Source organism: Chroicocephalus ridibundus, chromosome 5 (genome assembly GCF_963924245.1).
Source record: "Chroicocephalus ridibundus chromosome 5, bChrRid1.1, whole genome shotgun sequence".
Lineage (NCBI taxonomy): Eukaryota > Metazoa > Chordata > Aves > Charadriiformes > Laridae > Chroicocephalus > Chroicocephalus ridibundus.
The window spans coordinates 67353774-67381705 of record NC_086288.1 but is presented as its reverse complement, the minus strand read 5'-3'; the positions used below and the strand labels follow the sequence as shown (position 1 = coordinate 67381705).

The window sequence follows — 27932 nt, the reverse complement described above, 5'->3', positions numbered from 1 at the left end:
AACATTTTTAAGATGGGTTCTTGCACTGTCCGAATTGCGCAGGTAAAAGAGTCCCAAAATTCTGTGTGCAGCCATGATGCACGTGGAATTCAAGAGGAGTTTCCCTGTGTTCAGTGTGATTGCCCGGTTGCTGTTTGTGAGAACTAGTCAGTGTCTGCGGGTGATGGAGGGACACCTGTGCTGGTTTTATGGTGTGAAATGGGCCATTTACTAGTACTTACCTTTTTAATTAATGAACCTTCTGTGATGTTGACCAATACTTGAAATTTAATGGTCTTGTGTGTTTATGAACTGAGATTCAAGTTTGTGCCAAGTATGGGGAGTTTGGGGTTCAGTCAATTGCACGTATCCTCAAAGTAGCACTTCAACGAAGTTTCTAGTAGTCTGTAAGTGGCCATAATACTTTATGTTGTTGTTTACTTTATGATAATACACTGTTATTTACCTTGTGTTTGATGCTATCTTGTGTGTTCAGCTGCAGTTGGAAAAGACAATGTGTTTATATGACTCTTCAGAAGCACTGGGGTACAGATAAAGTGCGTCTGTCTGTTTTGGGGACTTTAAGATTGAGGTAACCAGCTTCTAGTGGGAACAGGTTGGGGGTTTCACTGTGTCTTGAAAATGGTACTAGCCACTGGGAAAGGAGGTTGTAAAGTGGAGGGAGGCAGTGAGAATTTAACTGATAGCTCTTTTTGCCCTCTGATTTCTAGAGCAGCTTCTCTGCTTCTCTCCAGAGGAGTGTGGTACCTGTCTGGGCAGGGATGGTCTGAGCGTGCCATTTGATGTGGTGACTGAAAAGGCTGGGCAACGTAGATTTAAAATGATGGTGCAGATCACAGGAAAAACTTGTTGGGCTTATTTAGAGATGGCCAAAACCAGACCAAGGGTAAACCCCTCTGGGTTTGGTCCCTGAAAAGTTCAGACGACATTAGCATGTTCATTTATCCTTTCGGACCATTATGCCTGGGTTGGTAGCTTTTGTTTAATACAGTTTTTATGTTTTAATAGCAATAAACTCTTACGTTTTTTTCCCACCCATGGCTTGCCCTGGCACTTTACCAGAGCTAAGATGATAATATATATTTATTTCTATGAAGAAGTGCAATTTAGAATTATGTATCGTGCTCTCGAATAGTTACTTAATAGTTACTATTTACATTGATGTTCTCTGCTAGTAAAAATTTTTATGGCTGCCCCATTTTGCAGATGAAAAATAGTGATTGTGTATTAATTTCACTTGTCTCCTGTGGGTCCAGTTCCATTTGTTTAAAATGTTAACATCTGATCTCTACTTCATCCAGTGTGTAAGAGAGACAGGTATGTTGGTCGATAGTGGAGTTAACTTGGATTCATTCTTTTAGTTAGAGGTATTTTCAGAAACTGGCCCAGCACATTTCATTCTTGGTGTTGTACCTAGCTGAAAGTTTGTGGGTTTTAATAACACTTTTATTCGTAAACCCTAACAACTGCAGTTTCATGCTCAACAACGTTTATAACATGAATATGCATCACAAGACGCTTTGGTCCAAAGAGGTCCATAGAAAAGTGCATCTCAGTTCTCACAGCTTAATATCTCTTTTCAAGTCAAACTGTTTGAAAGGTTATTCCAACGCACAGGAGAGTCATAAAATTTTCTTTTTTCCTTTTTTTTTTTTAAATAGACAAATTTTACATACAGAAGGTGGGTAAAAGTAATTTCACCAGAAAGAAATGTCGTCGCAGCTCTTCTTCCTGTCCATACAATTACTTTGTGTTTTCCAACAAAACGCTTGGTGTGTGTGACTGGAGTGACTCGCGTAGTGCTTTTCTACAGTTGTCTGATCTGCATCGTCCTCTGTAGAATGCAAACGGTGATGGATCTCGCTGAAAGTGGGCTTGTGCCCCCTTTTTAGAACACAAAACAGATGTGCTGGATGCTTTTTGCCTTAAAACGTTTTCTTCTTTTTCTTTTGTGAAAAACAATAATGGTTAAAAGCAAGATAAGGGTGGAGAAAAGGCAGCAGGCAAAGAAGATTAATGGTTTCTTCTGAGAAATAAACAAGCAGAAGCTACACTGCCTCTCTTGGTTGGGGGGGTCGCAGACTGAATAGTCAGCAGGAAAGCCATTGTTGCTTATCAGGTTATTGTAAAATTTTATTGAAGGCTTGACTTTTGAATCTGAAGTGAAGAACCCAAATCTGGGCTTAGATTTTTCTTCAGTCAGCTTAAATGCATAGTAGCCTTTAATCTTGACTTTATCAATGTAGTATGCTGCAAAGGAGAGAAAAAAAAAAGAAGAAATGTTGTTAATAAAACCTTGCATGACCTGCTGACCTTCTGGTAATAAGTTCAGATTTCAAATGATTAATCTATCAATTTAAAAAGCATAATTGCACCATAAAATATTTACTTACTCCTTCTAACAGTACTTGGCTCCCACTGTGTTAATTAAGTAGAAAGAATGCATCATTGTTTTAATAAAAGTTAGAATTTGGGAATTTTCAGGACCTACGCTGTGAAATACGGATTTGAAGAGCGTTAGATCTTGGGAACTTGCTTTGCTGGGAAAAGCCGGACACTGTTCTTGGCTAAATCCAGCTGCAGCGACTCGAGGGCAGCAGCGGCTCATCTGTGCCATGAGAGGAGCTTCCCAAAAATTCCTGCCCTGCTCCAAACCCAGCTGCTCAGCCCCGCAGCACGCATGACTCTGGGTTATACTGCTGCACCCAAGCGCTGGGTGAAAATTAAATCATAAATAGCAGTCCTTGGTGAGCAAACATCTCTCCGATTCATGTGTAAGCAGAATAGTCAGGGATGTGTGTGACCCAGATTAAGCAAGAAAGTTGTAAACTGGGGGGATCTTTCCATGAGTACTGTAAAGCATCACGCTGCCTGAAAATTAAAATGGGAATACTGTCATGAGTGCCCTTTAAACAACCTTTTCCTTCAATAATTTACTTCCTTTAACAACTTACTGTTCCTTTGTTTGCAATGTGAAATCAGCACAGAAAATAAATCGGCAAATGCTCATTAGTCCCATAGTAATAGAGAAAGAGCTAAGTAAGCACTGGAGGAGGAATGCTCTGTTTCTTGTTGGTGTCTAAAAGTGATCCAAAGCCATGCTTTAGCCATGAGTAAGACCTGTCTCATTTTCTCTGTAGCTAGCTCCTGGAGAGGAGAAACCAGGATACGTAGACTATGTTTGGGGACAGGCGCTTCAGAAGAGCTTTGAGGCACCCCACGTCCTGGTCGGGGAGGTCACTAGTGCTCACGGATAGGGAGCGGTGAGGGCAGGGATGTATTGCACCTCTCCTTTTGGCTGCGTGGTTCAGGTACCGAGGCCTTTCTGGTCTCCTGTGGCTTGCTGCTTTCCTTCTAACATTTGGTTGGAGGAAGAGGGATGGGAAGGGTGAGGCCCCTGCAGTATTTCTCATACGCTAAATTATTGCTGAAGATCATTGCCTTGAACGTTTTTGTCCTCTACCCCCATAACTGCTATTGATTTGTCCCTGAAGAACTAGATTTCTGTAGGTGCACAGGAGAAAGCAAATAGTGGAACAGAAACTAGAGTTTGACTCTCCCTTCAACAGCAGCTGCTTAAAAATCTGGTGACCTGCCGTATTTCTTCTGTTTGTCCCTCCAGGTCTCCTTGGACTTGCTTGTGCTTTCCTGTCCAGTGACTCTAGTTCAGCAGCAAGTAAAGAGGCTCCTGCCTTTCTTTGTACAGTAGAAACTAGAGTTGTCTCTTGGGAGTTGTTGGTCTGAAGTGCCATCTCCTACTAACTTCTGAAGAACTACTCTGTTGTACATGCATGCCCAGATGACTTCTCACATGGTTTCAACTGGAAGCAGCTGTGGCTGCGTTTCATGTGAGGGCTTGATGCTGTTGCTTTGTGTTGTATCTGCCCCAGCGTACCTGAAGAATCAGGCCCCTCAGGAGGCCGGATCCTGCATCTCAACCAGAGCTGCTTGCTCTCTCTGGGGCAAGTCTGAGGTGCTTGCTTACGGAATGCCTGGCTCTGTGCCATGGAAATGGCTCTGAAGAACCTGAATCTATCATATACTCACCTTTTAAAACCTCTTGTATGTATTTTCCCAAGTAATAATGTCTAAGTTCATCATTGTCTAAGGACTGGTCATCTATTCCGTTTGCTGTGATGTAAATATCGATGTCACCGTAGGTTTTTTTAATCCACTTGAGAACTTTGCGCACTCCCCAAGGCACCACAGCCAAACGGGAAGGGGAGCTCAGGCGGGTGATATCCTGCAGAAACTGGATGTCACGATCAAATTCATACTGGCTCCCATTCTGAGGTTCGTGAATCACAAATCTGGTGGTGAAATGATTCAGCGCGTAAAAGTCAGCTGCACCTTTGATGAGCTGCTTTTCCTCGCTTGTGAAAGATGGCAACGAAGAGTACGAGAGGCCTTTTCTGTTTTTAAAGCCAATGTATTCCCTCATGGTAGCTGGATAGTCCCCAGTCTTAAATATGGGGTCAGCAAACCAGCCTATTTCAAACTGAAGAAACCTGTTGGCAGCTTTTGAATGCGATTCAAAGTAGGGGTTGGCAGGCTCAGCCCAGTCCGAGTGCAGGGACAGGGACACTTTGCCGTACTGCAAGGACCGGTACTGCTCATCGTATATTCTCCAGGCCATGGCGTGTGCTATTAATAAATTGTGTGCTGCCCGGTATGCATCGTTGCTGCTCCTATTGTAGACATCGCTTAGCCGGTTAGGCTCGTTTATTGTAATCCAAAGTTTGACCAAATCGCCAAGTTCCCGAAAACACAAAGCTGCATAGTCTTGAAAAGCGTAGGCGGTAGACTTGTTCAGCCATCCTCCTGTCTGCAGCAAAGGAGCCGGCAGGCCCAGGTAGGCGTGAGTCGGATAATATAAGGTGACCATGGACTGAATGTTGAGCTTCAGTACTTCGCTAATCACGCACCTGTAATACCTCAGAACTTGCCTGTTGACCACTGACAAATCTCCATTGGGTAAAATTAGCGACCAGTCAAGTGCAAATCTGTAATGGGTGACTTTCATTTTTTCCAGGAGGTCGAGTTGCTTTTTAATACTGACAAAATCCGTGCACTGTGCCGGTCGGGTTTTTAGCTTCACCCCTTTAACTTTGTGCAGGAGCCCATCTCCTGTGATGTTCCAGAGGTACAGGCTGGAATCGCAGAACTGCGGTGAGGAAGCCATGGATTCTGCCTGTGAAAATAAAAACGGTATGTTAGAACGGGGTTTAATTCAACAAATGCCTGCTTGTAGTCTGCACTTCTGCCTGTGTTCGGCTGTAGGAGTAGTGCTGGATGTCAGGAGGTCCCGCTTAGATGCTCCAAGGGGAAGAGGATAACAGGCTGGACTATACAGGCTTTGTCTGTGCTAGTGGTCATCCTACTCGTTCTGTTCCTTCATCTACGGAAAACATTAAAATCGCACTCTCTATTCAGCTACACGCTGGCGTTTGCCCTGATCTCCTGGGTTGAGTTCACTCCGTGGTCATGCAAAGAGCAGTTCTCAGGCAGCTGGGTGGTGAGAACAAGCCGCGGGGGAGTATGTGAGGCAGGCACGGATTATTCTGGCACTGCTGCTGAGATCAGCCTTGTGAAACTGTGGCACGCTGTTCCCTGGTTTTACTGGCAGTCCTTCTGCCTAAGCAAACATCTGACATAAACGGTTGGTAGCCTTTAATATTATTTCTATCTTTACTATCATCTACTAGTAAACAAGGCTAGCACAGAGTGTATCCTGTGTAGCACCGGGTAATTTTTGAAAAGATTTTTTGTAGGATTCTTAATACAATATAGTGAAGTTCAAAATATTTAGATTAAATCTGAATTTTTTAAAGAAAATGCACTTTTCCATTATGTATTTTTCCTCAGAATGATTAGCAAAGTATATAGAAGCTTTACCTTTTTTTTTTTTTTTTTTTTTTTTCCTATGGTTGTTAGTGAATAGCTTAAATTATGGAGTTTTGCTGTTATTTTGTTGAGGCTGATGTTTGTCTATCTTTACGTGATGGCAAAAAGAGTATCCCAGCACTAGCCATACATACAGAATCATACACTGGCAGGGGTTAGAAGGGACCTCTGGAGATCATCTAGTCCAACCCCCCTGCCAGAGCAGGGTCACCTAGAGCAGGTTGGACAGAAATGTGTCCAGGCAGGTTTTGAATATCCCCAGAGAAGGAGACTCCACCACCTCTCTGGGCAGCCTGTTCCAGTGCTCTGCCACCCTCAGGGTAAAGAAGTTTCTCCTCATGTTGAGATGTGTTCCAGCTTGTGCCTGTTGCCCCTTGTCCTGTCACCAGGCACCACTGAGAAGAGTTGGACCCCATCCTCTTGACACCTGCCCTTTAGATATAGATAAGATCCCCTCTCAGTCTTTTCTTCTCCAGGCTAAACAGCCCCAGGTCCCTCAGCCCTTCCTGATGAGAGAGGTGCTCCAGTCCCCTGATCATCTCTGTAGCCCTCCACTGGACTCTCCATCAGTTCCCTGTCCTTCGTGAGCTGGGTGGCCCAGAACTGGACACAGTACTTTGGATGTGGCCTCACCAGTTACGGTTAGCTTATCTACCACATTTAAAGTAGAAATAGATACTGTAGGAAGCAATCTGGAAAAAAGGTGGTATGATCTGTTTTCAAATTGAGCTCAGGTGATAAAAGCCATGTGTGCTGATGTTTATTTTCACCTGTGGTATAAGTCTTTTTAAAGAATGGCTTGTTACTACTTGTGCAAGTGGCACTTAGAGGCAGCCTCAACCCAGGAATCTGTTCCTGCCTTGTTCAGTAGCTTCAGACGAGACCTTGACCCTGCGGGTTGCTCTGCTGCCACCAGCATAACCACCCTGCCCTGTGCCACCCTCTCTGTCACGCTGTCGTAGGCATCCCTATGGCCACACTGCGAGCTGTATTGGGAAACTCCCCTGGTTGAAAAATAACCCGGGAACAATCGGTTGGGGTCAACTTCTTGGTCTGAAATTTCCTGATCTGATCTGCCACATGGAGATGCAAGCAGAGGGAGGGCCAGAATTGGAACGGCTCCTGCAGGAGCACCCAGCACTCCGTGACTAGCTCACCTGAAAACCTGTGAAGTACACAGAACTGAACCTATGCAATTATGGCTAGGCTTAACTTGTTTGCAGTGTGCACCGAGATTCCTGAACGCAAGGTGCTGTACACAGTCATTTATTCACAAAGTAAAGTTGTTGATCGCTCTGCCTCCAGCCATCTTTCCAATAATTCACACTTACCTTAAGAACAGACTCGGTGATACCCCAGGAGAAGTCACAGGAGAACTGAGCTTGCAAGCTCGGGGTAGACTCCTTTGGGAAGAAGCCATTTTCTTGTATGATTTGTTTATAATAAAGTGCAGATGACTTGGGAACCCTTTCCTTTTTTTCGCTTTTGAAATCTACATAAAATAATCCACGCCGAATGTTGTAAGCATGTTGCCATTCGAAGCCATCAAGGAGTGACCAGGCTGTGTAACCAAACACATCGATGTTGTCGTATTTAATAGCTGCGTAAGAGAAAGTAAAATCCATGAGTCTTATATTTAGGACTCTAACATATATAAGGGATATTTATGAGAAAGGTCTATTCACTTTAAAATCTTGAGGGTTTTCTCAACGCTCATAGGGTTATCGGCCATTGTAATTCATTGCAAAGCTGTGATAGGTGTTATATATCTTAGTCCTTATTCATTAAAAATAGGTACATCACTGGTTCCTTAAATTAAGTTACTGTAGGATGTTTTATTTGTGCTTTGAGGAAACATGAAATATTATGCCACATCCGGATTTTAAGTTGCATTTGATGATTTCAAGTAATATCAATAAAATTAGAGAATCATGAGTAAAAATGAAGGGTGCAACAGCTGATCTAGTTTGTGCCTTTGTATTTGTCATGAAGCTGAAACGCTCTTTTATTGCTCTACCTTTATTTGAAAGACCTCTGCAAGCTCTAACATTTAGGAATGTCTATTCAGCCTTCTAATTTGAAAAATTAAATGTGTCGGTATGGGACACATAATGACTTCAGAAGAAGCTGGGCTGATCAACCCAGAGATTGAAGTGCTTGATTTATTCACAGAATGGGTGCAGCACATGTGTGTTTCTTCAGGCAATCTTAACGTCCCTCCATCTTGCAAAGGAGTATACATATAATCTTTTACATACAATATACAAGAAAGATGACAAAATGGCTGCTTTCTTGGACATGGAACCCGATTCACCAGCAGAACTTCCAAAGCAGCTTCTCACTGGACCCCAACTAACAACAACGTTCGTTACCCACTTACAGCATGTGCCAGCTGGCAGCCTGGAAGAAAAAGTCCAAACTCCATGCTCAGTCATGTTAGCTGCCTGTCGCCAGCTTTAAGCTAGGAAAGAACGCCGGATAAGTCCTCATGTTAACCTTATAAGGGCTGGAGTATCAAGGGCAAAGCAGTGACCAAGTGGGGTCACTGAGGGTTGTGACACAGCCAGATGGACAGCCGAATTTTACCTGCAGCCCACTAAGAGCGAGCCAAGGAATAAAGACGAAGTATTCTGATTTAAAGCTCTCTTCTCACCCAGCATTGCTTTGCCTTATTTTCTCAGAACATTTCGCTTTGCATCATTTTATATTTCCACTGAACTTCTCTGCCTTAGTCACACCACGCTGCAACTTCAGCAGGAGGCAGTTTGGCACAGGGCTTGTGTTCACGCAGCAGAGTAACGAGGTGCCCAGCAGTACTGTCTTCATCAAGCGTGATATTTTACTAGCGGCTGGATGAAGAAATCAGAAAGCCCACGAGCTTGCAATGTAAGTATATGAGAAGCTAACAGACAAGGCCAGTTCTGGGCACCTCAATATGAGAGAGATGTCGAAGTGCTGGAGCGAGTGCAGAGGAGGGCAACGAAGCTGGTGAAGGGCCTGGAGAATAAATCTTATGAGGAGCGATTGAAGGAGCTGGGACTGTTTAGTTTGAGGAAGAGGAGGCTGAGGGGAGACCTCATCACTCTCTACAACTACTTGAAAGGACACTGTAGACAGGTTGGTGCTGGTCTCTTCTCACAGGTAATTAGCGATAGAACAAGAGGGAATGGGTTCAAGCTGCAGCAGGGTAGGTTTAGGCTGGACATTAGGAAAAAATTCTTCACAGAAAGTGTGGTCAGACACTGGAATAGGCTGCCCAGGGAGGTGGTGGAGTCACCATCCCTGAATGTGTTTAAGACTCGTTTAGATGTGGTGTTAAGGGATATGGTGTAAGGGAGAACTTTGTGGACTAGAGTTGATAGTTGGACTCGATGATCCCAAGGGTCTTCTCCAACCTGAATGATTCTATGATTCTATCTGGTAAGGAGATGAGGGAATGTGACGAAGCAATAAAGTGGCATGTATTATCAAGAAAAGCAACTCCTAAATATCAGGGATACCATGGGAGAAAGTACAAAAATGTCTGAAAATATCAAATGCAAAATGCAGAGGTGGAGAATGATGTAGAGGATAAAGAGATAGGCCAGAAGGGCCTTGCAAGTAAAGATGAGTACTTCATGCCTGCAATGAGGAAGGTGGAACAAATGGAAGTAGATGTATTGGGACAGCATAAGTGACAACTGAGAAAAATATCTTTTTCTGGAAGCATACTAAATGGATGGCGGCTAAGTTTGATTGCCAGAGCAAAAGATGCCGTGTTACTTGAGACAGCGCGTGCCTAGATGAGAATTTTTGGCTGTTTAAATGGGTAGGTAAAAAAGCACTATTTTATGCATATTTTGTGGTAAGAAGAATTAATAGGTGGGTAATAGGCAGAGATCCTCTGGATCAGCGTGAGAGTATGTCTGCAGTGACAGCGAAAGGAGAGGGCAGAAAGAGAAGTCAGGATCCTCACTGAGTGTTGGAGTGGGGATGAGAAAATCATCCTAAAACCCAAGGCGACGGCTGGGGGCAAGAACACGGGGCTGAAGGTAGACGAGGTCAGGAGTTAATTAAGCTGCCTGTGTCACCAGAGGTGACATCCACAGAAGGAGATCTCAAGGCATTTGTGTGTCTGCTATAGGGGGAGCCTTGGAGTCCTTCTGCAGAATGGTTTCAGTATGGACAGGCATATGCGTGTGCCACTCGGGAGCTGTAGTTTAAACTGCATCCTTATATCGTAATCAGCGTCAGTTCACTGCGACAGTGATGTTATACATCACATATTTTCGTGACTCACAGCGCCGTGAGTTACAGACATAAAGTGCAAAGTTTACAGCACTCTGCTTGTACACACACAAGAGTATAGCTCCTTATAGCCTGTTACGTGCTGTCTTAGCCACCATCCCATCACAATTTGGCCCGTATAAATGATGTTTTGAGGTTAACATGACCTAATAGATTTTGCTGCAAACAGCAAATTTATACCTGACTTATCTGTAAGTAAAAATACGAAAGGATGTTCCAAATACTATTCCTGATCAGACAAATTAAAGTTTGCTTCACAAAAAAATGCATTAGTTAAGAGGTAATCCTGTATTTTGAAGCAGAGGTTGAAGCATCTGCATACATAAAAATGTAGATGGCAATTCTTGAGAAGTAGCCATTGGTTGAACATTGACCAAGTATTTCAGAAGTTTGAATCCATGGATGGTTATTACAGCCCGGTCTGCTGTAGACGATTCAAAAAAAGAAGATGCTATGGATTTTCTTTCATGTGTGTCCAGAAATCTCCCTGTTCCACACCTCCAAATCCAGGCCTGCATCTAGACTTTCCTGCTGTGTCAAGGCAGTATTTAAAATATCATAGACCAAATACTGGCATGTAACTTCCTCAACATCTGGAAAAGGCAGGGCATATCACACAGATGTGCTATGTGAAGTTTACAATTTGAGCCAACTTTAAATATATCTGGAAAGTCTTCATTAGAAGCTTAATTAACTTTTTTGGTGACACAGTACTCCCTGACTTGGTGTCCAAGTAAATGATTACTCATGTTTTCCCTTTTCTGAGGATAAGAAAGGTTTTTGTAAAGGGATCTGAGCCACCCCATCACTGCAGTGTGCCAGCGGGGCAGCCTGCTGGCAGGATGGCTCTCGGGAGCAGCTGCCGTCCCTCTCCCAGCACCGAACCTACAAACTGGGCGAGGAGGAAAAGAAATACTGTTTTTCCAGGGGCTTTAGGTACTAGCAGCGTTTATATATGTATTTCATTGCCTTCAGAGAGCACCCCTGTACACTGGCTTTATGAAGGGCAAATACTAAGATTAGAAGTGTGTTATTAAAACATATTATCTCTGTTTGGCATGCAATAATCCTGAAGAATGATTGCCTCTTCTCCTGCTGATTTCCTTCGCGCATTTTCCGTTGGAGCAGGACCCCAGCATGGCAATGACAGTCTGTAGTCACTGTCTTGTTTTCCTGCTGTCAAGGTATGTACCTGCACAAAGGTTTTACAGTTGGGCTGCCAGCAGTGAAAAGTGATATCCAATAGATTTGCTTTCATTAATTTCTGACACAGTTGTGCACTTAGTTTTAAAATCCAATGCAGATGTTGGACTTTAGCTTTCTGGGACAGCGACTATGGTTTTTTTCTGTGTTTGTACAACACCTAGCACCAGTAGATCATGATCCATGACTTGTACTCATGCAGTATAAATAATTAATAATTAACTTAGTTGCCATTATCTCTTTCAAAAAACGATTAAATCATTACAGAGCTAAACATCAAATGATCTTTAAAAGCTCTCTGAAAATCGAACAACTAGTGTACAAACCTTGTAAAACCTTGTTAATGAAGTTTTTCATCATGTAGATGGCTGTGGTGTCATCTGTTTTCACATGGCTGTCCGTGAACCAGCCATTCTCTGCAATCAAGATTCGAGGACTGTTGTACTCCAGTTTAATCCAGTTCAGTACTTCTCTCAAATTGAGCGACAAATTTTGTCCCATTTTTGGCAGAGTGTTTGGAGGTTTAAAGTTATTTGGACCAAAGGAAAATGCAAAGAAGTCTGCTGTTCCCTTTATGTATTTTTTCTCATCCTCAGTGAAGCGTGGCAAAAACAAGAATTCATTTTTCAGTTCTTCTGGATAATCGCCGTCCCCATGGATGGGTTTAGCAAACCACCCGAGAACTCTCTCCATAGACTGCTGACATTTAGAAATGTCCAAAGCATCTTCCGATTTGTTAGGTTCGATCCAGTGGGATCCCAATACTATGGACATCATCCCCTTCTGATATGGTTGAAAGCGTTCTTTGTAGTTATGCCAAACTTTTGCATGAGCCTGATGAGAGAAAAATAGCATTTAATTGTAGCTCTGAAATAAATCTTTGTGTGTGTCAGCAGCTCCACAGGCAGGGAGCTGTATCTGATTCACTGCAGGCTACTACGGAAATATTAACAAACAGTTGAGGCATGCTAATTACCCTGCACAGTTCTAATGGGCAATTACTGTCATACTGCAAGGTACCTCAAGATGATGGTATTGCTTAGTATCTCATGCGGGCTGTTCTTATGACACATCAGAGCTGCGGCTTTTTGCCTTTTAACATAGGTGTAAATTTCATGAGAGGTCCCCAGAGGGATGTGAATAGCTGTTACATGGATGCTTTGGGACTAAACAGCTGTTAATGGTGGGATCTGAACCCTGCGATCTAGACAGTCCCATCTAGGTCATTCTTTGTCAAGCAGTGATTGCTGGTACGGTTAAAATTTTAAACCGCCTTGACAATTATTCCATAAATTCCGCATCTCAAATGATGTTTCCTTTGTCAGTGTTGGCCCTGTGCTGTTAACTGCTCTGTGCCATGGGGTCACCTATATTTACTCTGATCAAACCATATCCACCTCTTCTTGGGATACACTTCCATGTGGTTTAGTCTGGCCTGATCATATGAGTAAGCGTTCAACTGTTGGTATTTGCAGAGTCCCTAAATGTAAGACCTTGGAGAAAGGACCCAGCTGCAAAGTTTGAACCCAAATGTCAAGTTTCACAGTTCTGTGTGAGAATTTTGATCCAGAATTTTAGTTCATTTCTTCTTTGAAGCTGCTATAATAATAACAACTTTTCTGACAGTACATGCAACAGCACAGAATGCAGCTTATTCGTATTAAGGAGAGAGCAACAACAGTTTGGTCTTAAAAGGAAATTTGGCAGCAGTACCTCAGAAGTTCTATCGGGTATGGCATGTTTTAGTACTCATAATCCGCCAAATAATGCCTGCCCAGGACAGACAGAAGTTTTGTTACTTGTGTTAGCGACAATGAAAGCATACCTTGTATCACGATTTAATTCCATTTTTCTGATTATCATCATGTTTTAGAAAGTGTAACATTGTCACACACCAGAATTACCTTCAAATGTCATGTTAATTACTTAAATAAGAGAATACAGCAGTCAAAATTTGCACACAAAAAAAAAGGAACACATGGGAGATTGAGGAACCATTAGCATTGTCAGAGTCCCATAGGAAAAGGGGAGAGTTGGGATGTCAGAGAAGGGGGACTCTGGATCGCAGCGGGAGTCATGCCAGAGGATGTGGCACAGGGGAGGGGAGCTGAGCTCTCCCAGCTGAGGAGTTGTCAAGTAACTCAGGGTTTACCTTATTCCTGAAGTGTGGCTTTATACTCTGGAAAGAAAATAACTGTTTGCACCCAGAAAAAACATTGAGAAGCATTGTGAAACACTCGGAGCGCCGAGTTAGACTGCCATCATTTACCAAGCCAAACAGCATTGCTTATCTTTGCCAATAATTTCGGTTAATTTATCTAGAAACACACAGCCTTGACAGTTTAAAAAAAACAAAAGACCTGATGTCAGGTAGGTATTTGGTTAAGCTAGGGAGTACCGAAGAATTACAGTTTGTGAAATTTTATGTATCAGTTGTTTATGGTTTCTAAGGTCACGCTCGTAACATTTGTTCAAGGTCTGTCTGAAAATACTGATAAAGTAACATTAACCTTTGAAATGCAGGTTCTGTAGCTGAAAAGGGAAGTCAGCAAAATTCTACTCATGAGGCAAACTGCAAGATACAGTTAAAATATTATAAAACGGATTTCTTACCAGTCTCATCAGAAAATGTAAGTGGCCGGTGCCATCCCGTCAGTTACCCTCACTGTCCTCTCCCGAAGGTCTAGCCTGGGGTGGGCGCTGGGGCTTGCTTTGTTCTCAGCCTTTGGTGATTTCTCACCCGGTTAGTATATTTTTTTTCCCCAGACACAGGCTACTAACTCCACTGTTTAATGAAAGGTATATGGTTGTGTTGGCTCAACAAGAAAAACCCTGCTGAGGTCAGCTGTATTGTGCACAGTGGCGAGTCGCATGACAAACAGCACCAGGTAAACCTCAGCAATCACACATTTCTAGGTGAAGCGGAGAAAAATGGCTTTGCCAAAAAACCGCATCTAATTAGAATGCAATATCGACAGGTAAAAGACAATCAGGGACAACTCACTGTATTCATATGCACCTTCAAGAGGTTGATTAGAAAAAAGTAAAGTTACTGTTAAAAATATTGTCTACAGTAGAGAATTGGGAGGGTTTTTACAGAGGTAGTAGAAACAATAGCATTTGCTTGCCTATAATTCTGTTTTGAGTTGTTAATTATCTGTAAAGCAGCTGAAGATTCTCAGATGGAAGGTGTTCACTAAGTGCAAACTACTGTTGATGGAACGAACTGATTAATATAATCTGTTTTGTTAGACCACATATGAAACAGGCATCAATTTAAAAGCTGTATCATACATCAGTTTGGCTATTTTGAGTAAATCTTGACTAATCTTTTTTTCAGTTAGAGTTTAATCCCTAATCTTTCACTTTCCTTGTCAGATCAAGGACAAATGTCAAGGCTAAGTACACAGTGAAAGCAGGATCAATATTGTGTATTTATTCTAGATACGTATGACACATTAATTTCAGCATATTTTCCTGGTATTAATATAGAAATTATTCCATAGACTTGAAAGTCACAGAGAGTGCTAAGTTAGTTAGTATTAACCCTGTAAAAGGATAAATAAGTCAATGTAATAAAATCAAGACAATGTATTGTCCTCCTCTCTTCTGGAAATATTCTCATACTCCTTGAACTCTGATCCTGTAATTTATCATGTACATACACAAAGAATTTACTGTTAAAAAGCCAGTACTTTCACATTCTTAAGATACGCTGAAGTCAAGCAATTTTCCTTGAAAGTCTCAGCAATAAGCACACAAAACAATGTCAGGGGTATATGGAGTTATTTTTGCATGCTGGAGAGCAAGAACATTTAGGAAAACGAGGATGTAAAAAACGCTAATAAAATGATTCTGGTTTTGTGTTTAACTGTTTGGCTTTTAAACCATGAAGAGTCAGAATAGAGACTTCTGCTGATGATGGTGTTAAACATCACTTTAGACAAAGGGCAGGTTTGTCTGGCTGATTTGGAGAGTATATTTCAGTTCAAGGCCCTTTTGGTCTGTGGTAAAGGTGCCACGTAGTTAGTAGAGCTAAAGCCCTCACTTTGCAGACTGACTCTGAAGCTCAATCCTTGTGAAGGAAAAAGGGCTCTTGAGATGTAGGCAACTAAATTTCTAAGAGGGTGGTTTGAAGGAGTGAGGCCTTACTAACAAATTTGTTGTATGCTAACCATCTTGCATTTGGATTGTATTTTTCCTGATGATTTCCAAGAAATGTAAGAAAGCTAACCTGAAAATGACAAATCATACAAAGAAAGTGCAAATCAGTGCTGAATTTTACATCATCACTGCTGTAGCTTCATCTTTGTAGATGCTGAAGAACGTAGACCTCTTTGGAGGAAGAGAAGAAAGGGTCTGATTGGATGTAGAGATAAGAATTATTCTCCATTCATTCCGCAGAAATTTGTTTTTGAGGAGAATGAATTATGGGACTTCTCTGCGACATGCTCATCCCAAGACCGCAAAGACAGCAGTGTCCATGCAGAGATCCTGGCACAGCAAGAGCTACCGAAGAGCTGGACACAGAGATGAACCTGATCCGTGACGGATCTATATGGAGACACCATGTCTGAAAGGCAATTTATTGCCTTTTCCCGGTATGTGATATGAAGGTGTGCTCATGAAGAAAATTTTTAGGGAGATGTTACTCTGGCAGTTTTCTCCTGGGGTTTTCTGCCAGATGGAAAGGAGTGTGAATGATCTTTAACAGGAAAAAACAAAAAAATCCCCTTTCTGCCTGTTACATAGCAAAGGCAGAACTGCCTGGAGAGCACTGATACAGAGGACGAAAAGAAGACAGCTTGGTCTGCAGTTTGTGATCTTTGCAAACCTTAATCTAAGTATAAAAGAACATAACTAGACCCAGACAAAATGGTAATAATATATCGGGTATACATCTCATTTAGCTCCATCCACAACGATTCATCTGCTTTATATTTTCTTGCTTCTTGTCAGATTTATTCACTGTTAAATCAAAGAAATCCAGCTAACTTTTCTGCGTGCAGTTATTTTCTCTTCTGCCTCAGTATGACAACTGCCTCAAGAGCAAGCCTGTAGGTTTTGCACCTTCTTGGATGCCTTTTTCAAATGTTGCATGGCAATTTACATGTTGTCGCTAATTGTTTTCCAATGTTGCTTCTGTGGAGTACAGTCTCCTGTAATGAATACAGGAGATACACTTTTGATGGCCACTCTCCATCTGGTATAAGGTTCCACAGGCTCCTCGTGTTAGCCATAATGATCATACAATTGAATGGAGATCTATCTAAGTGAACCCCTTAGCAATTTATAATTCATAAGCATCAAACTTCAAATTTCCTATTAATTTCCATGGAAGTAGTGTCAGGTCCTTTAAAACGATCAATAGCAATTACTACCCTCTGTGTATGAAGAGCGTATATAGTAACATGCAAATATGTTTTTTTAATTGAAATTTTGAGGAGTTCTTGTGTGGATTATTTTCCCCACGCGGATCTGCTAAGCACCCTGCTCAGCAGCCTTTGCTGCCGCATTCACTAGCCCTCTTTATGGGTCTTCAATAGCAAGACCCATGTTAAAGGCAGGATTGTCTCTTAAGCAGATGTATCTGGGGCATTCCCTTAGAAGAATGCAAGGCACAGAAGGAAAGCACGTGTATTAGGCGATACAACACCTGCAATGCCTTGTGCTGGCCAACACCATAGGGCTCTGGGGCCTGGTGAAGACAGAACAATCCTACTTTTGTTGAAAAGTCTTAATAAGACAATTATCTACCTAATTACCTGCCTGAATTCATTCACGGAACCAGATATTTTTTAATCAGTTCTAAAATGCATGGACTTTTTGCTTACGCCAGCCAATTATTTGAGTTTTAAGATGTTGGATTTCTTTAGTCTACTAAAATTGGTAGTTTAAAATTAAGAGAAATTTCATCAGCCCTCTTCTAGAGACGCAAAAATCTCCAGCAACTTGGAAACTGTACTTACAATAAAATAATCCAAAGTCCAAAAAAGGAGAGGTTTATGGTTTGTTGTATTGTTTTTGTGATTCTATGGAACTTAGCTTCAGTTTATGACTGATGTTTCACATAAAAGCACTCCTTTACATAAATGGTGACTAGTTCTCACGACACCGCAACTGCAACAGCACACTGGTAAAGGAAACTACAAGTAGGACTCATGAGAGCGCCTCATTTGCTTTATCCAAAGATACTACAAAAACGGTTGAGAATGATTACTCAGCAATTTGCGATGTAACAGCGTGGTGCCCAGATTAGTTTCTTCTGAGCATTACAGACCTGTTTTTCCTGCTCAGCATATTTCGTGGGTGGACCTGGTAACGTACACAGGGCAACACGGAGAATATTGTCTTTCAACAGACTGTCCAAAAATGACGCCCCTGACATGGACAAGAAAGTGACTCTTCCTAAAGCCGCTGACATAAATGGGAATCTTTTCAACAGCTTTAACAGGGTCTGCCTCACACTGCCAAAACCTCATGTTTTTGTTGGTTTTTTTTTTTTTTTATTTTTGGGAGGATATTTTTGGTTTGCTGTGGTAAATTAGAAGGTAGCCATAATACAATGTCTGAGAAACAGATTTGCATATGTCAGTCCTGAAATAAAAAGCCATGTTAAATCTCTTTAAAGAGAGATTCTTCTAACATTCCCTGCCTCTCAAAAGTGAGCCATTTCACAACACATGAATCCTGATTGTGCATCAATACATTATATTAATACAGTATTGTCAACAATACTAAAAACACTGAACATTCAGATACCCACAGAAACCTTTGAGAAAGATTCTGGCTAGTTGGCTTGAAACGTATAATACCACCTATAGCTTTGTGGAATTACTGGCTTTAATTACATTTTATTAAGAAAAAAAAATAATTTTATATATACATACACACACATATCTCAGAAGAGTTGACTCATGTCGACTGGTACCTCAAGAGCTTCCATTCTACCTCCAATCTCAAACATCAAACTCCAGTTCCTCAAATACATTACTACAAATTTGAGATTCTTCATGAAGACCTAAAGTCTCCAGAAATTTTACAGCACCACAGGAAAGAACTGCTAATACATTAGGTAACATTCATGGGGCTGTAAGAAAGATACAACATGAAAATAATTTCTACCCCAAAATAATATAAAACTAGTTAATGGATTGTGTGTTGCTGAGAGTCTCATAACTCTTTCATTGAAGTGATTGATTTTATACTCAGATTCACAGACTTTAAAGCTAGAATGAACTATTAGATCAGGTCTCAGATTTAATTAATATTGACCAAGGAATTTGGTGAGTAATTTGTATATCAGACCCAGCTGTGCTTGGCTTCCTGGAACTCTTCAGCAGAGTCGTTGCTCCCTATGTACTGTGTGCCACTCACACGGATTTTACAGAGTGGGAAAATGCAGAGACTGCCTAGTTCGTACCCTAGATTTGATTGTGCCACTCAGAAACGCAGGCAAGCAATGCTGCAAACTTAAGTTGTATCTTTTACATATATTACTTTATGTAGCACTTGAAAATAAAAAGAAAGATTGAGCATCAGTTCTCGTTGAGATGCTTCACAAATTTCTACAGTTAAATCATTCTTGTGCTACGTCTGACATCAGTTAATAACTCAGGATGCTCGATGACTTTTCTGTGTGTAAAACTTCTATTGACTGCAGTGTGAATTTTCTGAAAAAGGAGGTTCTGCAGGTTCAAGCCCAGAAGCAAAAATAAGAAATACAAATGGTTGGTTGCAGAATATTTTTAACTACTCTGGCAATTAATTTTTTCCCACATGCATACTGCATTCTGTAGGACAAATACATTCTGATTTATTTGTTAATTGCATTTATAATGTATGGTAGGTACTTAGAAAAATTCTCTTTGTGACAGATAGGAATAGTGTGAGCAGGAGGAATTATACTAGCTGCTCTATCAAACAGAGATAGGATAGTGACCTGATCTGTAAAGTACTTTGAGGGCTACAGATGAAAAAAAATATGCTTTATTGATATTGTTAATTCTTACCTTAAGCTGCTGTTATTGGAAATTGTTTTAAGTTATCGCAAGAGAAAATAAGAATATAATCTCCTATGCATAGGAACTAGCTACTCTGTAGAATGAAATTCATAATCGATCAGAGGAGACGCTGTAATCTCTGTAATGATGTTGAGAATACCAGGAACAACATCTGCACTTTTTCCTTAAAAAATATGACTCACTTCAGATTTCTCTTTTTGGCCTTCCCATAGAAAGAATACCACGAATTTAGGACCCAGTACTGCAGCTGTTGAAGCTACTGATCATGAGATCAAGCCTTTTTGTTTTGTAATTCTGTAGAAAACAGCTGATAACTAAATGAAAAGAATAAAGAAGGACAATAATGCTCTTTAGTAGCCAGATTTTGTAGGCAAAATCAAATTTAAATAAAATAATAGGCAAAATCAAATTTAAATAAAATAATAAACAAGAACTTTAAAAGAAGTAATTACTGAGTCAGGTGTTGTGACAACAACAATAAAATCAATACAAGGATTAAAAAAAAAAGACTGCCTTAGTTGAGGGTTATCTCTCGGTGTTTTCACATTCCTTGATGTTTTTTTTTCCAGATTGATTTCTCCCATCATTTCCCGTGGCCGTGCAAGATCAGTGTAAAATCTTACTATACCGTACCTTGATCAAATTGTGTCCTACAGAGTAGACAGTTGTTATTTTTCCTCTCTCTCCAGGAGCATGAATACCTGTGCCATACCCATGCCAAGCAACTAAATACGGATTGTGGATTGTAATCCAATACTTAACACGATCCCCAAAGGTCTGGAAGCAAAAGGTGGCATAGTCATTGAAGATATCAATTACTGATTCGTTTTTCCATCCCCCATATTTTTCTTGCAGCATCAAGGGCAGGTCCCAGTGGTACAGTGTAACCACAGGATCAATATTTCTGTAGAGCAGAGAGTCAATAAGGGTGTTATAATACTGGAGTCCTTTTGCATTGGGAGCTGCTACCACTCCAGTGGGAAAAAGCCTTGACCATGAAATTGAAAACTGGTAAAAAGAAACTCCCAAAAATTCCAGAGCAGACAGATCTTTGTCCATGAAGGTATAACTGTCACTGGAGGCATCTGTGCTGTCAGCATCCCTGAACTCCGAGTGGACGAAGCGGTCCCAGATGGAGGAGCCTTTCCCGTCCTTCCTCCAGCTGCCTTCCACCTGGAAAGCCCCCGTCCCTACACCCCAGAGAAACTCTTTGGGGAACGTGTCATACAAAAACATCTGTGTTTCACTCACAGGGCTGAAGTTGGGGTCCTTTTTCCACACAGATCTTCCTTCTCCAGCAAGCCCAGAAACCATCCTTATAAAAACTAACGTCCAAAATGCAACAAACCTCTCCAGTCGTCGGCCACACATAATGCCGGTTTATAGCATCAGTGTTAAAAGTCAGATTTCCTTCAATGATGGTGAAAAAAATCCATTCATTTGCTGGAGTCCCCGCCGTGCACACTGTCTTCATTTGCTACGAACTGCTGGAGTGTCTTATCAGAGCTTCACTAAAACCTTGTGATCGTAAAAGCCCTGTCAATGATTAGCCTGAACTGTGAGACCTAGAACGAGTCAGAGAACGGCGTAATTTTTAGGGAGGTGGCCTCTGTATGACCACTGAGACAACCTAGCTGGCTTCTTATTGCAGGAAAATAGGTTGCCTGAACAATATCAATGCTAGTAACAAATTCATCATTATTTAAAGCTTGGCCATTCAGGTGGGAGAATACAGGTGCCAGAGGGTGCTAAGAAGCTATCACATCCTTAATTCCTCATACAGGTGTATTTTGAGGAAACATGGCTGAAAAATCATTCAGACTACACAGTCTCCAATTAAAAGGCGATTTATCCTTCTGTATAATTGGGTGGCTGGAAGGCCAGTGTGCCATTCCTCAGTCCTGTCCTGCTCAAATATCCTACTCCTGCTGAAAAATTCTCCCTGGACCCATGGGAAATTTTGTTGCGGATAAGAGAGATATGCAAATCCCACTGATTACATAAAACCACAATCCAAGTCAATATTTCTTTCAAATACATGCAACTGTTTTTCTATCCTATATAAAAGTCTGCTGTACAGCAGCAGTACAAAATTAACAGGGGTCTGTTCCAGTCCTTAAGCAATTTCCCTGGATTTCTTCAAATAAAAACAATTAGCACAGATAATTAGCCCTGAAAGATGCTATTTCAGTATTGATTAATTTAACAATCTTGGTATATACACATCTGGGGCATCAGCACCGTGAATATCTTACAGAGCAGTTACACAATATAATTTCATCTTTGAACATACTTGAAATTACAGCAAAACTACACATGTTGACATAACGGTAAATTTACTAAATACAGGAAGACTGATGCCTGCCATTTTTGCTTTTCTTGAGGTACAGTAGTATAAAGTGTATCCACACTTAGATGACAGTTGCTGAAGAGATTCATGGGACACGACAGCAATGTGCAGTACCTTCACATGCAAGAAAGATACGCACTGAAATCTGAACATGGGAATAACTTAACACCTAAGTATAGCACTCTGCCTGGATGAATTAGCCCTGCTGGCATGTATGACATGAAAGTCCAGGTGGACTGCTGGGCTACCACCGCCTTACTGCTCCTGCTACCTATGAGAACCTGCCTGCAGGCTGCCTGAGTGTCCTTACCCAACACTGCACAACGCCATTCCGTCACACCTTTATATAACAATGAAGTTGATTAAGGCAACGGAAGATGAAAGACATTTTATATATTTGTTTCTATGATAAACAACAAAACATCTACCTGAATGCATGTCTGCAGCATTTCTCTGCAGCGCCTTTACAAGAAACAGTTTCACCACAGATGAAGAGGAAACCTCCCACTGACAGGTGGTAAATGTCCCATCCCTGGAAACATTCTATGCCAGGTTTGGTGGGGCTCTCAGCAACAGAACTAGTTGAAGATGTCCCTGCTCATTGTAGGGGAGGATGGACTAGATGACCTTTAAAGGTCCCTTCCAACCCAAACTATTTTATGATTCTATGTTGTTCTGCACTGCAGATCTCTGCTGGTGGGGCAGCCACACATCTAAAATGAATCTGCCCAAGATAACTAATCCAGCACTCCCTCAAGTACCTGGTATAACTGATCCATACTTCTCAGTAAAGATCCTACCAAAGGCAGTTTGGGAAAGACAGGCGTAGACAGGGACTGTACCAAGTTGGTCTGCAGTATGTACGCTCATGTTCCATTTTATTCTAGGGAACAGCATTTTTAAATGGTAATTGGGATAGTTACTGCATTAACATAATCCCTCTATTTTAACATTTAAAAGCTTTGATTGTTATGTATCGTACTTTATGAAACAAAACCCAAATATGAGTCATTAAGGATGCCGCTATGCTTCTAAAGTAGTTAGTTACCATGATTACTGGAAGTCTGAGTTCAAAGCACCCACAACAGCTCCGTAACACCAGGGCTATGTATTGACAAGGTAAAGACAACAGGCTTCTCCCCACCAGCTACAGCAGAGTTAGTACCACGGGCATCTTATTGCAGACAATGTGTTGCACCTGCATGAGATGTGAAAGGTGCAGCAGACACTTGTGCTCCCAGATGCTCGATCTGGACAAAGTTATAAACTGGATTTCTTTCGTTATTACTGATGTGACTGGGAGCATGCTATAATCAAGGTTTGAAAATGTTTTCCAGTACAAGACTCTGAACCCAGTTTCTTACTGCTTTGTCATATTTAACTATTTGGGCTATAAAGATACTTGATAAAGTTAAAGAGGAAACAATTTAACTGATGAGAGTCGTATAGTGACGTGAATTTGGAAGGAGGTTTTGATTAGCTGAGCAGAACTGCGGAAACACTGTGACTGTTAATTTGGAAAACAATTAGCACAGACGAGTGAGATGTGATCAGGGACTGCTGAGAAGCGAGGGAAGGAGGAGGAATTCATTATTCCACTAGCTCAAGCAGCAGAGTTGGGACAGGCTCCAACCCTGATGCTGTACGTGGACGTCAGTATGATTTCCTGCCTCCAGCCATGCACTTAATTAATCTGATTTCAGAACGAAGCAAGGCTGGGAGAGACTGAGGTCTCCAGGGTGCTTGCCATTACTGTCATGGTAGTTGGGAAGACTAATGTTTATGCAGTTCAATTCTTAGCTACCAAATTTTGTTTTTTATCCTTGCCTCTGCCAACGCAAGTGATTCAAACTATGAAACCAACTTTTCACTCGACCATTGAGTATGTATTCTCCTTGTTTTAGCAGCTCAGCTTGAAAACCTGGGGTTTGATCTGCTTGAGACCTCGGTGGAAAGGAGCAGAGTTTCGAATGTCTGCAATGTTAGGCTGAGTATCCCAGTTAAGACACATTCATTCTGCCTAGATATGCAAATGAAGAGAGAGAAAAGACCTAAAGACAAAGTTCGTTCAAAAAAAGAGTAATGTTTACATTAACATCAGCTGTTCAGATCTACTAGTGGTAGGTGCTCAAAAAAAGCACAACTTATGTAATTGCCCTCAACAGTGTGATGCAAACCAAACACTTATCTTAACCTTATACCTTTACCTTATACAGCAAAACCTGTTTGAGATGGGATCAAGTCTTTGCTAAAGACACATAATTGTGATGGATACTATAGAAAGCCTAATGTACATAGAAACTAGACCACAGACTTACAAAGAATTTTGGGAATTTTTGGTCTGCAACAAAATGCTAATTCCTGTTTCTACAATGTGAGAGAAATTTGATTTCTTTACTAGAGACTCTAGTAAGCATAATATCCCCTACAGGATTCCTCCAAAATAGAGCCTACCATCTAGCAAATGAGTATTTTAATGTCTATTAATGCTATGAAAAAATACAGAATTTAACCTGAAACTTCAATTTCAGGAAACATATTTTTGTTGTGTTTTCCTAATCATCTCAGCATGACCATACTGTATTTCTTTAGGGCAATCCCTAACCTCAGAGGTCCTTTGGACACATAAGAAGCTCAGAACCTCTCTCCTCGGTTATAAATTCTTAAATGATCAAAGTGTATTGTCCCATAAAAAATGTGAGAAACACGCCTTATGGACTTCAAAAGTATGTCAGTGTTAAGTTACACATATCTGCTTTATACTTCAATTACATTTGAAATAATTCAAAATATGCCGTGCACAGCAGTAAATAAAACATTGCTTCAAAAGTTGCCATAAAAGTTGACTTCAATTCCAAAATTGTATGAACATGTCGATAAATAAAAATCTGAAAATAAACAAGAAAATATTAACAAAAAGAAAACAGACTAATCTATTTTTTATTTCTCAACATAAGAAAATGTATTTTTCTTATGAACAACCTCCTCTCTCAATAAGCAAGACAAAGCCTTCACTAATAATAACAGTAGGATGGATTTTGTTCAATAGAGGAAAGTATCACAAGCTCAAGAGTTAATATTTCATTTTTAAGTGTATTTTGGAAAATATTAACATAAAAAGCCAAACAGTCTGTGATTTTCATAAAGGTAGAAAACAAGTCTATTTTTTTTTAAATTATATGTCTTAGTTGTAAACTGTGTAATGATATTAAGTGTACTTTAGCTGCTTTTTAAAAAGCTGTACTTTTAGTTGGGTAATATGCCTTTAAAACATGACCCATGATCAATTATAGACTCAAAAGAGATATTGCCTTCATTTTATCTTGCAAAGCGCATCACAATACAATGAGCATTCAGTTTGGTTTCCCGTGGCAGAGCAAGGTTTTTCCCACTTACAGTGATTTCACAGCCGTGAACGTAGGAACAGAGGTATCCCCTGTCTCCCCACTACACCCAGGAGTGAATTATAGTCCTTCCAGGTATTCAGTCTGATCTCTTCATAAAGGGTTAAACTCCTACCTTCCAAGAAAGATGAACATGTCACAAGCCCACAAGCAGATACTGCTCTGCTGGATGTTATTGTCGGTAGCTTTATCAACTACAAATAGAGATAACCACCTGCAATAATTCTTTTAGCATTATTTAAACAGTTTGTCTGGCTCTTACAAACATCAGCCATTTTAACTACTCTTTAGTTCTGATACCAGGAATACGCACGGCTTTAAAAATTACATAATAGAATTCAATACGTAACTACAAACATATCACTGGAGATGTTTTTCTAAAGTGATACCGGCTTTGTTTGCATAGCCATTATAGTTGAGTGCATATGGAATACCTTGCAAAACAGGCCGAAAAGCACAGCCTGTGCTGTGGGTCTGCGTTTGCTTGCTTGCTGTCATGCGTTTCTTATACAGAAATACCAATTCACAAGCTACGCTAATGTTGAAAATATGAGTCCACTTGAGCATGTGCATTCATAAAAGAACAACAGCAAATTCTATACAAAGAGGGTCTTACGATTACTTGAAGTGCAATTTAAAGAACTAAACAGGAATGGCAATAGGTACCATTAACTTTCATGTTTTCTCGGATTGGATAAAAAGATCTGACTTTTATCTCTACGTAATTATCTTTGCTGGAGTTTGACCATGCTATCAAACAGACAGTCTCTTGTTCTTGAAGAAAAAAAAAAAAGAGGAAGAAACTGAATTAAATACAGAAGGTATAAAATGATAGCACTAGAAATTGCACCGAGACAAGTACAAATTGAGCATGTACTCTCTTGCCTGGTTTTTTTTTTTTTTTTTTTTTTTTAGAATGGCTTTCTAAATCAATGGCAATATTTTTAATGTCGCAAATTATGTTTGTCCCCCCTTTTCTTCTCCAAGACTAGCAATAATTAGAGATTCAGTAGGTTGGCAGAATCTAAACACCAGACAAGTAATTACTGAGAGGGGAACAGTGTTTTTTTTTTTTGTTTGCCCATGTTTATTCCCTCCCAGTGTTCAGCAAGTAGAAGAAAAAAATATGGAAGAAAACATGCAAGATTTCATTAGAAATTGATTAGAAATCAAACATTCGTTGGTGAAGATGGAGCGTAACTCTCCAGTGCCTCTCAGGACTCCTCAGCTGTAGCCTGCGAGCTCGCCTCAACCTTAATGCATGGGACAACACACCATAAACAAAGTCTAACGACTCCTGCACCACCAGGGACGACAAAAGAAGGGACCAACAGAGGTTTATTACAGGGAAATGTCGGTATGTGCTATGCTGACTCAGACCTGACTCGCGGGGCCTGCACTACTGTGCTACAAGCTGTCCACGTATTTAGGATGCTTCGTTTGCCTCAGTGCATTAAAAAGTGATAAAAACGATGGCAGGCCCGGCACTGTTCAGTGGTCTGTTAGGACAGTTGAGGCTGCCAGCCGTGACCGCGGACGCACCTATTCCCCCTCAGAGCTGCCGCAGACACGCGCTCACCATTTTGACGCGACCTCCCCTGCCCGTTCCCTCTCCCCGCAGGCCAGGGCCTGCCCGCGCCTCCCGCCGCGCTTCAGCGGAGCGGTTTATGGCGGTTAAACCCCCGCTGCAGGGCGGGGACAGTCCTTGACGCCCGCAGGAGTGGGAGTTGTGTGTTTCTGTGGGACAAGGAGGGACGAAGCCGCCGCCCCGCCCGTCGCGGCTGTGACGGCAGCGCCGCGCGCCGGCCTGCCGGAGTTGGCGCGAAGGCGGGGGGGTGGGTGGCATGGAGGCATCCCGCTAAACGAGATAAACCGCCGCCATGGTGAGCACGCCGCACCGCGGTTCCCCACACCGGGGGAGGGAAGGAGGGAGGGGAGAAAGCGTCCCGCGGACCCCCGGCCCTTGGGGCCCGCAGTGGGCCGAGCCCTGCCCGGCCGGGGGCCTGTCTTCTGAGGACGGCCGCGGCGGGAGCGCCGTGAGGCGGCGGGGGAGAGGCGTTCCTCCCGCGCTTCCCGCCCTGAGGGGCCGCCGAGGCCCGGCTCCTGCGGTGTGCCATGGAAATAAACCCCGCGGCCGAGGAAGTGCCCCCGGTTGTGGCCTTGCCCCGAGGGGTAAGGTCTGAGACGCTCCGGCCGCCCTGCCGAGAACGGGTGATGGGGGCTTGTCGGGGTGGGGGGAGGTGGTCGGGCTAACCCCTCTCTGAACGCAGTCTGACGAAGTTTTAACTCTGCCTTTAATTTCAGTAAAAGCACACCGCGAGGGCGTTTCTGCTGGCCAGTTGGACAGTGTGCAATATTTGCAGAAAAACAGTTTTAAGTAGCAGGAAAAAAGAACTTTAAAAAGTCTGGAAGTGCGACACTTGATTACAAATAGTGAAGCATGCAATCCTAAATAGGGTGTAAAAAGTTTGTAAATAGAAATACATACCTGTTTTGTGTGTGTACTTTCCAAAGTGCTGCTCGCTGGTGCAGCCATTATAAGGTGGTGTCCCCTCTTTGCCTCTGCTCAGATAAATTTGCTTCTACTCAGGCGGTGTCTCTGTGCAGATGTTTTATTGGCTCAGCTACAAATGCCATTCAAAGCCAGTTAGGTTCCACTTTGGTTTTGGACTCTCCATAGAGTTTAGCCTCTTTTTTATCTCACACATGATGCTCAGCAATGATGGGCAATACCATCTGAGTCTTTCACAGTACTGATGG

The 27932-nt window shown here is 41.7% G+C and overlaps 3 protein-coding genes across 4 annotated transcripts in view; 2 read left to right on the top strand and 1 right to left on the bottom strand.

The window, feature by feature from the left end:
- RPL9 (ribosomal protein L9) overlaps window positions 1-27932 on the top strand; it is a 219691-nt gene that overhangs the window by 6511 nt on the left and 185248 nt on the right. The window lies entirely within an intron of this gene.
- KLB (klotho beta) lies at window positions 1257-27718 on the bottom strand. Of its 2 annotated transcripts, none has more exons than XM_063337085.1 (5): window positions 27661-27718; window positions 11721-12228; window positions 7236-7504; window positions 4048-5191; window positions 1257-2250 (listed from the first exon to the last, which is right to left on the bottom strand). In XM_063337085.1, exons 1-5 carry the CDS (start codon window positions 27706-27708, stop codon window positions 1889-1891), a joined length of 2331 nt encoding a protein of 776 aa, XP_063193155.1. In that variant the 5' UTR covers window positions 27709-27718; the 3' UTR covers window positions 1257-1888. The 2 variants fall into 2 exon arrangements, with proteins under 2 accessions (XP_063193155.1, XP_063193154.1); XM_063337084.1 differs by lacking the exon at window positions 27661-27718 and adding an exon at window positions 20052-20887.
- RFC1 (replication factor C subunit 1) overlaps window positions 26947-27932 on the top strand; it is a 41483-nt gene continuing 40497 nt past the window's right edge. The window contains exon 1 of the mRNA XM_063337082.1: window positions 26947-27055. Coding sequence (XP_063193152.1) covers window positions 27053-27055 — 3 coding nt within the window. The 5' untranslated portion in view covers window positions 26947-27052. The remainder of the gene's footprint in view (window positions 27056-27932) is intronic.